This window comes from Calonectris borealis, chromosome 1 (assembly GCF_964195595.1).
Source record: "Calonectris borealis chromosome 1, bCalBor7.hap1.2, whole genome shotgun sequence".
NCBI classification, from domain to species: Eukaryota; Metazoa; Chordata; class Aves; order Procellariiformes; family Procellariidae; genus Calonectris; species Calonectris borealis.
The window spans coordinates 88,475,186-88,488,522 of NC_134312.1; the positions used below are offsets into that span (position 1 = coordinate 88,475,186).

Here is a 13,337-nt window from a genome sequence, read left to right on the forward strand (position 1 = left end):
CTATACCTTTGGATTCATAATGTTGCCCGTGCTTTCCTAATACAGATGCCTAGGCAACCAGCTTAAATGGGATCCTTTCCTTAGAAGGTTGGAGCAGACAAAATGAAACCTGCTTATCTGCCTCTCTTCCAAATTTTTTGAACCTTTTTTGGGTGTTAGTTTATTTTACATTTATGCTAGTCACAATACTAAATACTGCAGTTACAAGCATAGCCTCCAATATTTCATCGCTTCTGCAACACTAAAGCAAATACCAGGAAGAGAAAACTTTTGCTTTCAGATTTCTTAAATCTTCCAAAGGCAGTCAGTAAACAGGTCTAATTTCCTAGAGAAGCAGAGCCAGATATATGTCTGGAAGCTGATCTGGTGATGAGCCACTTACAAACAAATACTCTCCAGAGTATTTTCTCCCAGGAAGAGTATTTTTCTTGTACATGTGAATTTTGATCAAATATTAGTGACCTCTGCCCTAACTCTGGGCATAAATAATTCTATTAAAAGGAAATTAGTTCAAAAAATTATGAAAGCATAGAAGTTAGTCTCCATGCGATCCTGGTCATATCAGGTACCCATTGTAACAATGATAGTTTACCAGGAATGACTGATCAGATCCTCGGCAGAAGTAATATTCTGTCAGTAGTTTGTAGAACTCTATAAATCCAATTTAAAATTTTGCATTTTTCAAAAATATGTGAAAATATCAAAATAATTGATTTTGCCTTCTTTTTTATGTCATCTGTGCAAGGGAATGCTTGTTATTGATTCTCTTGGATAGTAAGCAGAAAAATAGTTCTTCATGTATGAGTCTTGAGGACACTTCTTAGAGTATTTTTAATCTTTTTGACCATGCAAGGCAAATAAGAGGATGATTTAAGTGGGTCTTATAAAGAGTTCCTTTCTTTTTTTTTTTTCAAAGTGAACTGTCTGGCACTTGTTGTCCCTGGATTTTAAAGTGCTCTTTTAGGAAAGAAGTGTGGCAGAGCTGATCATGTGTTTATTGGACTAGTGTCATAAAAGGAAGTTTCAACTTGATGGCAATCTCATCAGGGAGGCTAAGGAAATTGCATCACTCCAGCCTTAGTGTTTAGGGCTGAAATTTCTGGAACGCTTCTTAAAATTCTGCTTTCAATTTCCAGGATGGACAGAAACAAATGGCAAAGATGGAAGAGATGGTCTGACTGATCCTGTTTTGAACAAGGAATTGGATCTTTTTATTTCTGATATGGCAAGTGCGAGGAATGGAATAAATGTGCTCTATAGAATGAGACAACAGAAGATACTGTTCAGTGCCAGGACATGTTACTGGGGATTCCTTTGCAATGCTGCACGCAAATGTTAATTTTGTGATGTTTGGTGAATAGTGCCATAAGCACTATGAAATCACTTTCTTTGAGTTCTAAGGTGATGGGTCTTGGTGAAGCTACTAATGACAATTCTATGCAGATTTCACTGAATACCAGGGGTCAAATACTAGCATGAGAGATTAAGAGAAATTGCCAAACTGTGTAACACTAATGGACTGTGTAGTTTGGCATCTTGAGAAACACCTGCCTGACATACAGCCCTGGATAAATATAGCAATTTTAAAATTACTTCATAGGACATGTTTAAATATTCATAATTGCTTACAGAACTGAAAAACATATAACCTAATAATAAAAATATTTAGATTATGTTTGCCATAAAAAGGCCAAGACCAAAAACCTTTGGGAGTAATTGTGTTTTTTATTAAATAGTGCCATACGGGTCTACACATGTGCAGCATTATGCAATTAACTGTGATGCAACATGGGATGCTTAAGTCAACAAGATTACAGTTAATTTAATACAACTGACACTAAAATGTTGATATTCATTATTTTGTTTTCGTGTATTTTGAGGTGAGTCTGGAAAATTATGGCCTAGGACCAAACTTAGAAGAAATAAAAAAGACACAGAGGCGTTGTTTGACGGACTGGAGTTTCGCTGAGCATTTTCAACCCCATGTTCTTCTTCAGGTATCTGTGAACTGACAATCTCATACATACAGTCACCGCTCAGAATGCTGTACAAAGAATTAGCAGCAGAGTACAGGGTATTTCTTTGCTAGATAATTGATTCAGTTTTATCCCTTTTACATTTTTACTAAAACCCATTGTTCTTTAGCTGCTTTTCAGTTTCTTGTGTGAAATTTAGTTTATAATGGGTTTTCATATCCTTGGCCAAACCGCAGCTGTCCTTTTTCCTAGTGAGTCTTTTAGCTAAACGTGTGATGGAGACAAAATGATCTTGCCCTTCGGGGTGATCCTCCCTGGCAGTTACGGGACTCATAAGTGCAGTGTATGTGAAAGCATATTTTTCAAACACCTATGCAGTATATGTTTTATGGGCAAATAGAAAATTTTGTTGTAATGGTACTTCACCCTTTCGGGACTACAAGCTTCATTTATAGAAATCTTGCAAGCTAAAGACTAAAACTCATCTTGCAGAAAGACAGAATGACAAGTGTGAAAGATAAGTTCAAATGTAGATCGCTTAAGTTGGTAGGCATTCTCTTGGGAGAAGTGGATTATTAGTTCCTGTGCTGCCTTGAGCTTCATATGCTGCAATTCTTATTTGATCCTGACACATACTGTACATGGGTGAAGGAAAGGCTGCTTAGGCTTTTTCAGCACCACTTTAGCATCACAACTTTAAAGTCTGGTCATACATTTCAGTACATGGGGAATTTCTTCTTATGCAACATAAATAGCTAATACTAACTGAACTGTCAATAATTAGTGACTCTAGTCAAAAGATACTGATGGAAAATAACTGCAACAGAAAACAACATTTTATTGCAACAGAAAATAACATTTTGAAAGAATATTTCCATATTTCCTTATATTACATGTCACATCTGAACACAATTTTTACACCAGCTGATATTAAGGTTTTCATGTTTAAAGAGAATATTTGTTGATATGGAATTATTTCAGTTTTACCTCAGTTGCATAGTTCTGTAAAAATAATAGTTTCAAAGAAAGATGATTTCTAGCTGTAACTCTAAAATAAGTTTCAGCCTGCAGACAATGTAAACATTGAAAATGATGGGGCACTACAGAACAGAGTGCAATAATGTAGAACACAGTAAATCTCAGAGATGTGCAGGTCATAGTATAGCAAATTGAATACCAAGTAAACTTAACTGAGTTAATTTGTTTTCTTTTTACCTGGTATATGATAGTTCTGCTTTTATTTACTATTTATTTATTTAAATACTTTGTTATTTAAATTTGTTTAAGTATTTATTTAATATTTAAATTTATTTGTTTATTATTTAGCTGAACTTTTTCATTCATGGTCAGTCTCGGAAGGTGGAGCACAGTGAATGCCTCTTCTCAATATGAATAGTGGTGAAGTTTCAATTTCCACCTTCCTGAACACTTCAGATTGCTGGAATCCAAATGCTTTGCATACATCTTGTAGGAGGGTGAAGTTCTGAAGCACCTTTTCCTAAAAGCTGTGCTGTGTAGCATCTGTAGATATGCTACTGTCTTCAGGGGGGATGTACCTCTATTTCTTTCCTTTTCAGGTTCTTCATACTGCATCCCAGGAATATAGATGTATTGATTACTTTTATCATACCCAAGATAACTCTTTGCTAATGGTTCTTCACAATCCTATGAATCAGTATCGTTTGTGCCAAGAGACTTGGGATATTGCATTGCACTCTAATGTTGGATTCAGGTAATTGATTTTATCTTTCATGTCTCATTCACAGTCATTTTCAATTAAAGCCTGCATGGCTATGCTTGGGGCAAAGCTTTGAAATTAAAAGGTACCATGATGTAACACATTTATGGGAAAGCAAGTCACGCAGGTGGAAAACAGTGCTATATCAAAAGAATTCTATTGAGACAAAGCTTTTCCAAGTGAGGAGAACCATGCAGTAGCTGTATGTGACTCCTTATCACAAACTATAAAAATATATATAATGCACACGCAAAGTCATATGAGGGATATCCACATCAAGAAATTTATATTGAGGATATTTCAGGTGAGGGAGGTTAAAAAGAAAATTCTGTCTAAGAATATAATTATCAGGTTTTTCAACTACGTATACATAAATTGGGTGAGTGCCACTGAGAAAAATTTTTGAGAAAAGCTAGAAGCCCTTTATTAATATTAGAATATTTTTTTCACAGAATACCACGTTCTTCTTAATTCCTTGTCACTATCTGCTTACCAGTTAGAGGTATGCAAGTGGTTGATGTGTCTACTGTTAAAGCTTTTGTCAGTGGACCTATTCATTTTGGAATACATTTTTGCACTGAAACAGCGATATAAATGATGATGTGGATCCAACTGCTATTCCAAATAATTGACTGAGAATAGAATATGTGTCCATGTACTGATATGTAAAGAAGCTACAATGCCATGGAGAGACAGCTGAGCTATCTTTAACCATGTCACTCTGGTGCTCTATGCATTAACTAGATTTGATTTATCAAATAGAATTTCAAGCAAATTATCCAATGGACAACACTCCCCGCCCCCGCAACTTGTCTGCAGGCATCCCTTTATAAGTGCAGTGCCTCATTTGTCAGAGTATGGGAATCTTTTAATAGCAACTTTTGTTGGTACCTGTATGTTTGAACGGGTTTGAATGCTAAATAGGCAAAGTGTGATTTCCTGAAGACATATTTTGTATTGTATTTCGTATCTTTGCTCTCGGTCAAGGAACTCTGTGTGACTCCCAGCTTTCCAAGCACTTGGACTTAAATTATTTTCCATGAAGAGAGGCTGTTGTGATTAGCAGTGACTGGGACCAGAGCCAGAAGAGATTTACCAGCACAAACACAAAGTTCCTTGGAGAAAATGCTGGCTGTTTTGTGGTGGTTGGGCAAATCCGCTAAATGTCTGGTCAACCAATTTTTTTGCATGTATATAAGCTGAAATCTTCCCGCTAAGATAGCGAAAGATGGTGTGTTCAGGTAAACCTGTGTCTTGCGTTCAGATAGACCCAGGCAGAGCGTCAGTGGTCTCAAAGTCTGTAACACAAAAGTCTATTGGAGCCCAGAGCTGTTTACTTTGCCAGCTATTCTTACTCTTCTTTGGGGCACTGGACATTAAGGGCCTGATTCAAGTTGCTTAAACATAAACATGTGGTGCCAGTTTAGCTGCCTGGTGTATCTGAGATGTCCGCACAGGGCTGCCACATATGACGTAAGACCCATAGGAGATCCTTTTTTGGAACAGACACTAGAGACCCTGGTACGTCTAACATGTCACTTGGTGTTTGCATACACTGAGTAACACCTCATCCGAATGGCATATTGTTGTTGTGTTGTCTGTAGGAGCTGATAGTGAGGGACCAGACCTCCTCAAGGACCATTTATCCTTGAAACAACAACTCTTCATCTATGGGGTCCTAAAACAATTTGGCTGGTCACCTTGAAAGGGCATTGAAATAGTCAATTCAAGGCCAGTTGAAAAATGGGAAGAGCTCTTGGTACCTGCAAAACAAAAGTTGCTAATTTTGCATCCAAAGAAGGAATGAAGCATGTTCTCTGGTAGATGCATTATAATTCAGTTGAGGATGGAATAGTTATATGCTTCGTCCTTCTTACTCTTCCACATCCACTGGAAACAAGGCTTAGACATTAAAGATAGCTTCTGCTTGGGGCATGTGTCGTGGTTTAACCTGGCAGGCAGCCAAATACCATGCAGCTGCTCACTCACTCCCCCCGCCCCCCCAGTGGGACGGGGAGAGAATCGGAAGGGTAAGAGTGAGAAAAACTCGTGGGTTGAGGTAAAGACAGTTTAATAGAACAGGAAAAGAGAAAATAATAATGATAATGATAAAATATACAAAATGAGTGATGCACAATGCAATTGCTCACCACCCGCGCTGACCGATAACCAAGTAGCGATTGGTACTTCCTGGATCACGCCTACCGTTCATATACTGAGCATGACGTCACATGGTATGGAATACCCCATTGGCCAGCTGGGCTGGCTGTCCTAATTATATTCCCTCCCATCTCGTGTACCTAGCTCAGTCAGTAGGCATGGGAGCTGTCCTTGGACTAGGAGGGCACTTAGCAACAACTGAAAACATCAGTGTGTTATCAACATTTCCTCATACTAAATCCAAAACACAGCACTAGGAAGAAATTTAACCCTATCCCAGCCGAAACCAGGATAGCATGTCATCTTTGTTCAGTGACACTTCATTGGGTTCTGTTTCAAAGCAGCAAGGAGTTCCTAAAGAAACTGCCATGAAAGCTAACAAGAAGGTTTGGCTTTGCTCGTGTTTCATAGAAATATTCAACGTTGCTGCTATGTATGCTACTTAGTATCTTTGAAGAGCTATGGCCTCTCATTTGGTTCTATTATATGGCATCTATACCTGCCTTTTCTCTGCAAAACAATCAGCACAATTTCTGACCTTATTCAACCTTTTTGCTAAAGATCATTTCAGATTTCCAGACAAAGTATCATAAATATTTGCTAGTGTATGTTTCCAAGCAACATAACACTTCTGTGGAAGACAGTCTTTAAATACCTGGAGTGCTTCAAGCTGTTGCGTGCATTAGCTTCCAGATCCTGCCAGAAACAGGCACAAATCCTACTTATTAATTAAGCAGTAGTATTACTGGTTTTCACTTTTGTATGAAATAACTGGCTCTTGATGAGTTTAGTAACAATTCATTTCTTTTCCTTTTATTAAAATTACTATAATGCTGGGATATTTTACTGTCATTTTGGGATATATTTAATAGTCACACTTTCACCACTGGAGAGTTACAAATACACAACAAGCACTGTACTTGACTATCTCTCTATTAGGAGTTCTCTACCTGTGTTTACTTGTTATTTCTTTATTGTGACATCTTACAGACCGCAGACCCACTTTGTATGGTTGTTCCATAGGAATATACTTCTGTTACCTGCTGATCAATTGGTTACAGTGAGTCCTGTTACAGCAAATTCTCATGCAAGGGGGAAATTAAATTTCTTATGTTGCAGCAGCTTTTGCTCCTGAAGATCCCAATTACCCTTCCTTCATCTCTATGGATATCAGATCCCATATTTCATGTAGAACATTGAAAAATTCAGGAATTGTGCTGTTCAATTGTGCAGCAGGAGGTTGCCCATGAAATCCAACGGATGCTACTGACTAAGGGGATCCAAACACAGGTACACATGTACCTGCAATGATATGTGTGCATAAAACATTTCAACTCTGGTTAGGATAGGTGGCCACTCTAACAGGAAGTCAAATGAATTCAGACATTATCAAAACTATTCTTTTGCTCAAAGTTAATCTTAATGACATTTGTTTACTGTTTCATAGTAAACATATTACACAAGTTACTGGAAAAGAATAATCCTTTCTGAGAAATGATTCTGAGTCAGACATTGGCAGTAGTGACATCAGAATACATATTAATAGAATGTGTATTTTTGACTTTGAATGACTGTTTCACTGCCCTAAAATATTTTCCATGCGAATAATCTCTTTTTTATTTATAACGTATATTCATCTTCAAGTTATTCCAGTACTGGCAACTCTAGGTTCCAGCTTAGCTTTGCCTTTTGTTTTCAACACCTTTGTTTTTATAACTTGTACACTTTTCTTCAGATACAATCAGTGTCACCTTGTCCCTACTGAGTATATGATCAACAGTTTCTCCATGCAAGTTTCCCAAAGCAGGCTCCACATACATTGCAGGAGCTGGGAGATACTTGTGTATCTTTAAGCTGTGTATACACATGAAATGTATATACATCTCCCATCTGTGTAGATAGCCTACGTATTAGTTCTCTTGGACATACAATATAATGCTGCAATAAGAACTTTAAAACTGTCATGAAGCCAAGAATTGGTTGTGCTGCCTACATGTTCACAACCAAAAACTGTAATGCATACAGAGCTTTTGAGTACAATTGAATCATCTTGAACTTACAAATGCAAGACATTGTGAAGACACAACAACTGAATTTCATGCATTCTTTAAAAGCCCCTTTTAGTTTTGCACATGTGAAGAATTTTACTTTAAAGAATTAGGGTAACACTCCAAACAAGGGGTTGAGTAGCAACTGCATATAAGACTTCCAGGCTTCATCCTACCTTGGAAACAGTTGTTCACAATGAACTATTTTAGCAGTCATCCAAAGATACCTTTGGAAGATGAGGCAATGCAACTATCGATACCAGCTGCAAACTCTGGATCAGTTTGACATTCAAAGCTCACTTCAACTGTTAATTATGGATATTCTTAATTTACGCCAGGCTACAGTGCACTGATTCTCTAATCTGGATTTGGATGACAATTTCCAGGCACCTTTCTTGTCATACCGATAAAGAAGAGCTAGAAATTAAATAGAATAACACCTCCTCGGTTGCTGAACAAACAAATGAAGTGTATTCTAAAAGACAATATAAATCCAGAGCAACTAAGAAAATAAGTTATCCTGGTGGTAAAACAGTGAAGAGGAGAATTAGTCTCAACCTTTCTTAAACTGAATGTCTTTGTGTTTTCTGACTTTCTGGACTTTCTTTGAGGGTAGGCATTCTTTGGAAGACAAGTTTCTGGTATCTCTGCAGAAAGAAGAACCAAAATCCCAAACATAAGATATATTAAGCAAATACCAGCCAGGCAAAAGTACCAGCTCCTGTAAAAACTGAGTGAAACCCTGTCAAATGCAAGCCTTCTCTCAAAGGTTATAGAATAATATTTGTATAAGAAACTGAGAAGCGAAGTGATCTTGTTTGACCTGAAATTATATTAGTGAAAACTGTATTATGGTAAATAGAGGAATGTTGTGCTTTCCAGGAACTATCTCGAGCTGGTGGCCAACTCAATTGAAGACTGGGTAAAAGAGGAAGAAGTCAAATACCAAGAAGAGAAGATGGCTAAGGAAATAGAGTCTCTTAAACTGGAAAAAGCCATGGCAGAAGGACCTTTTGAATTGTCTGCATGTGCTGTTAAAAAAAATGGCTTCTCTAAGAAAGCCAAAAGTGGGTATCTTTTTGTTTTATCTTAGAAAATTAATTTTTTATGTTGAGTGTTGAGACCCAAAGTTGAAACCTCTAGTACCAGCAATTAGCGTTTGCAAAAATAGGAATGTTATTCCTCAACCCAATTAACATGTCTTACTATAGTTTGGAAACCAAAAGGACAGTTATGACTTCTTAATCATAATTTGTATCTATCTAGCTGTCACAAGAGCTAGATTGAGTCTTGCCCATCTGGTGCCTCATGACAGATATGATTCATAGAGTAGTTCACTTGGTGAAAGAAGATAATCACCTCTAGCTGGGAATGCAGATGGGCAACAGTGTATTTAGGTGATTTCAATTTCACTGGCAGTCTTGTAGCCCACACTGCAATTTCTACTTTTTAATACAAAGTAATTCAAGTAGAAGTTTCTAATAGTGTACTTTAATTTACCTTTTCTAGCAGGTAAGTATTGGGTATCTAAGCATGATATAAAACCACACACCTAGAGAGATACCCTTTTCATGAGTCATAGATGCTATAAAGCCCTAATAGTAAACAAAGGATATGGTAAGTGTTTCTTTAGTGAAGGTTTGAAGGATCAGGCAGCATTTATTCACTTTTTTGACTTGAAAGGTTGTAATATCTATGATTCTGGTATTGAGCTTGTTCTGGTGTTTGGTGAGCTGGTTAAAGCATTGGATCTGAATTCTGGAACAGTGGTAGTAGCAAAAATAATAAATACCGCTTATTGTTTATTCAGCATTGCTCATCTGCATAAAAAAAAATCTTGTTGCAGGAGCAAAGCCTTCAATAGCAAGAAGCAGAGAGTGAGTCTTTAGATATGTTGATATATTGTTTAGCCTATTTGGTCCCCAGTTATGACTATCAAGTATTACTAGTTGTCAGATAAGTTTCTTCTAATCTGAACAGTCTTTCTATTTTATCTCTAAAAATATTTAACATTTTCTGTATTCTACTTTTATACTTTTACTATTTACAAATATATTTTTTTATTTACTTGCACTTCTTTTATTTTTATTTTTCCATTTTTTAAAAATTATTCAATTTTCATATATTTATACCCTCATTTATTCCCCTTTCATTTCTCAAAGGCAGCACGTCAGGACCTGAGAGCGTAACAGAGACTATTCCAGAATCTCAATCCAACAATGAAAAAAGTCCTTTTATCAGAGAAGATTCTCTAAAGGTGAGGCAAAAATATGTATGTTTCTGAAATGAACTAAATAACACTGCTTTCCCAGGAAGGTAAGCCTTCATTCTTACATAGACTTGACTCAGTCCTCTTAGTTTTTCTGCTCTTGGCTGTTTTTTTGTATACTTTATGTCGTGTTTTCTTTAATTTATTCCTTATTGATTCAGTTATGTTATGTTATTTTCTTAAGGGAAGACTGTTTGGAGTTAGACTAGACATTCCAAAAGCAATTCATAACTGCAGAACTAGGAAATGAGAGTTATGGATAATATCCTACTTCTCGTTGAAGTTTTCTGGTTATAAAGCTATGAAAACATAAGATCCAGATTCATGAAACTACTTCTGTACCCAACTCCTACTTTCACTATCTACATCTCTTTGAAATTAAGGAGTGTAAATATGGTACCTCAGAGTTCCCTTATGACAGAGAATCCCATTTTATAGACTTAGACCATGGTCATGTGCTACAGATGAGTTGACTTGCCTAGGTTCACACAGTAAGTTTCTGGCTGAGGTAGGAGTTAAGCAGATGTTTTTTAAGTCTTAGCATTGGCACTATCCATTACTCTGCACAAATCTAGCTTAATTGATGTGGTACTCCTCTGCTTTTTTTGACTTCTCACATAGTATGTCTCATCTTTCTTAGAGTGTGTAATGTTTTGCACTTAAAGTACTGATATTGGAATGTAGATATGAAATGGTGTTAACCAATTCCTGTGTACTCAACTTGAGGTGGCATGGCTCAAATTAGCCTAATGCCTAACTTTTAACTGTGAATGCTGACCATTTCTTCCACAGAAATGCTTGTGCTTTGGTATGCTTAGAATATAAAATGCTACAAAGCTCTGAATACTCTGGAAAATCTTGGATGTCTCTTGTTGTCTTCCTCATACAAGTTGATAATTCTGGCATTGATACCTCATTCCTCGTTCTGTAAAAGAATAAAATCATTTTATCTCACAGTTGCATTTTGGGAATAAACTAATACCAGTGATGCATTCTGATTTGATGATAAGCATTGTGGAAAAGTGCATAACAAGATAATTCTTTTATGACTGAATGTGTAAGATACAAATAATCATCTGATATGTCTCCTGTGGTCAAGAATTGACTGATCCTGTGGATTGAATGAGTCAGTAATTTTTATGCAAAATATAGTGTGTAATATTGTAAAACTGTAGACATGTTTGGAAAACATGTGAGTGACTTAGAACATTGGTTCCTTTGAGTTTACTTGTACTCTTTTCAGCATGCACATATGAAATGTCTTGTAATACAAAGACAGCCACAGTCATTTGAATTCCTAACATTTAATGTAGGCTTGGAAGGAGGAGCAGGACCGATTACTAGAGGAAGAACAACTTAAGGAAGCAAAAAAAGGAAAAAAAGAAAATTTGGGAGGTAAAAAGAGAGGACAGGAGATAATAATACATGAAGAAAGTAAAGGTTCCAACAAGACATCTTCCAAAGAGAAGTTTAGAGATGAGCCAGCAAAAGCCCCTGAACTTGAGGAGAATCTCAGCATCCCAGAACCACATTCTGAGAAAGTTTATAAGGTAAGGAGTCATATTATTGCACCATGTTAGGAAAGTGCTAACTATTTATATAGAGAGTCAAGATTACAGCAAAGCTATTATCTATCGGAGTTCAGGGCAAATTAAGCCTAACTAGGTCTTTTTTAACTCCATCATTTTAGCGGCAAATCCTTTCCTAAAAGTTTTGGAAAGCAGTTTCTGATGTTTAAGATTATACTACACAAGACTATTTAATTAACTTGGATGGTTTTTAATGTATATGACATGAACACAAAGATAAGTTGATCATGGTTTTGTACCCATGGAAAATATATTTATGGGATGAATTTTGCCTAAAAATGTGATTTTCATGGGAGAGGGTAGGAAAGGGGAACATAAAGATGTGTTCCAACTCCCATATTCAAGGACTGCTAGACCTAGTTGAAGTTTTGGCTGTCCACATTGGAAATCAAATAAAAGGAGTTCACTCTTTCTTCCATTTCCTGTTTCAAAATTCATGTTCTTGGAGTGCCCTAATACAAGCTATTCTGCCTGTTATATTAACAGAGGGATATTTCTTACAGAGGGAACTCTTCAATAGTAGTGTCCAAGCAGTTTTTAGGCAGTTTGCACTGCTTTATATTTGCAGAGTCTAAGCCTTGCATTCAAAACTTGCGTAGGTGAATATATTTTAGTCTAAACTTGCTTGAGTACAGACTTCAGACTCAGAGATATATTTCATTTCAGTCTGAACTTACTTGAGTACACTCACCTAATTTTTGCCAATTTGTGGCTCTTTGGAAGGCACAGCAATCTAAGAATCAGATTTACAGTGTCTGAATTCCAAAATCTAGAGGGTGGAAACCTGAATCTTTATCTGCCCTTTATCTGATCCCATGGCATTGTACTTGTCTCTTTGTACTTGGCCAGAATTTTTCTTTCCTTCCCATTATATGTTAAGCCACCAGTCTACTTGCTACTTTTCAGTTTCCATGATGGCTCTATACTACTGAAGGATCAGATTCTGCTCTCATGTGTAAAAAGTTACTTCAATTAGTAACTGAGAAATTATTTGGGTATGAGAGAAACATGCTAGGTATTTGCTAAAATTGTTATTACATTGGTTAAATATCTAAGCAAAAAATTTTGACCTGATGATCTGTCCAACATTTGCCTCTTTCATGGCTTCTGCCTTTCTCATTTACACATAATCTAAAACTTGTTTTTCCAGTTTCTTGGCTACAATACAGGGGAGAATGTAATTCAAGTATCAGGAACCAATCAATATCTTTTCCCATCTGATGGAGGACAGATTCAAGTAGAGAAGATAGAGTTTGTAAAAGGTGAGTCTTTAATTCTTTATGCATTGCTTTAACTCAGTTACTAACAGGTGGCATAGTTTCTTGATCTATAAATGCTTTTTCACGTCTTGGTAGTAGAAATTCAGTTAAAGACATTGTGACAGTACTATGTAATTCTACATTAGCCTCTATCACTACTAATGTTTACATTTTCCTGTAGTATGTTAACAATTGATAAATAAGTAAAGTACCAGAAAATTAGAAATGGAGAAAAATCAGTTCATGTTTATCTGTTCAATGGCAACTAATACATGGTATTCCAAGAATGCATGTTCCA

At 36.5% G+C, this 13,337-nt stretch overlaps 1 protein-coding gene across 1 annotated transcript in view; it reads left to right on the plus strand.

Moving 5' to 3' along the window:
* Window positions 1–13,337, plus strand: part of SPAG17 (sperm associated antigen 17) — a 113,701-nt gene that overhangs the window by 52,739 nt on the left and 47,625 nt on the right. The window contains exons 15-21 of the mRNA XM_075165876.1: window positions 1,137–1,225; window positions 1,881–1,997; window positions 3,554–3,708; window positions 8,805–8,989; window positions 10,085–10,179; window positions 11,505–11,741; window positions 12,931–13,042. Coding sequence (XP_075021977.1) covers window positions 1,137–1,225; window positions 1,881–1,997; window positions 3,554–3,708; window positions 8,805–8,989; window positions 10,085–10,179; window positions 11,505–11,741; window positions 12,931–13,042 — 990 coding nt within the window. The remainder of the gene's footprint in view (window positions 1–1,136; window positions 1,226–1,880; window positions 1,998–3,553; window positions 3,709–8,804; window positions 8,990–10,084; window positions 10,180–11,504; window positions 11,742–12,930; window positions 13,043–13,337) is intronic.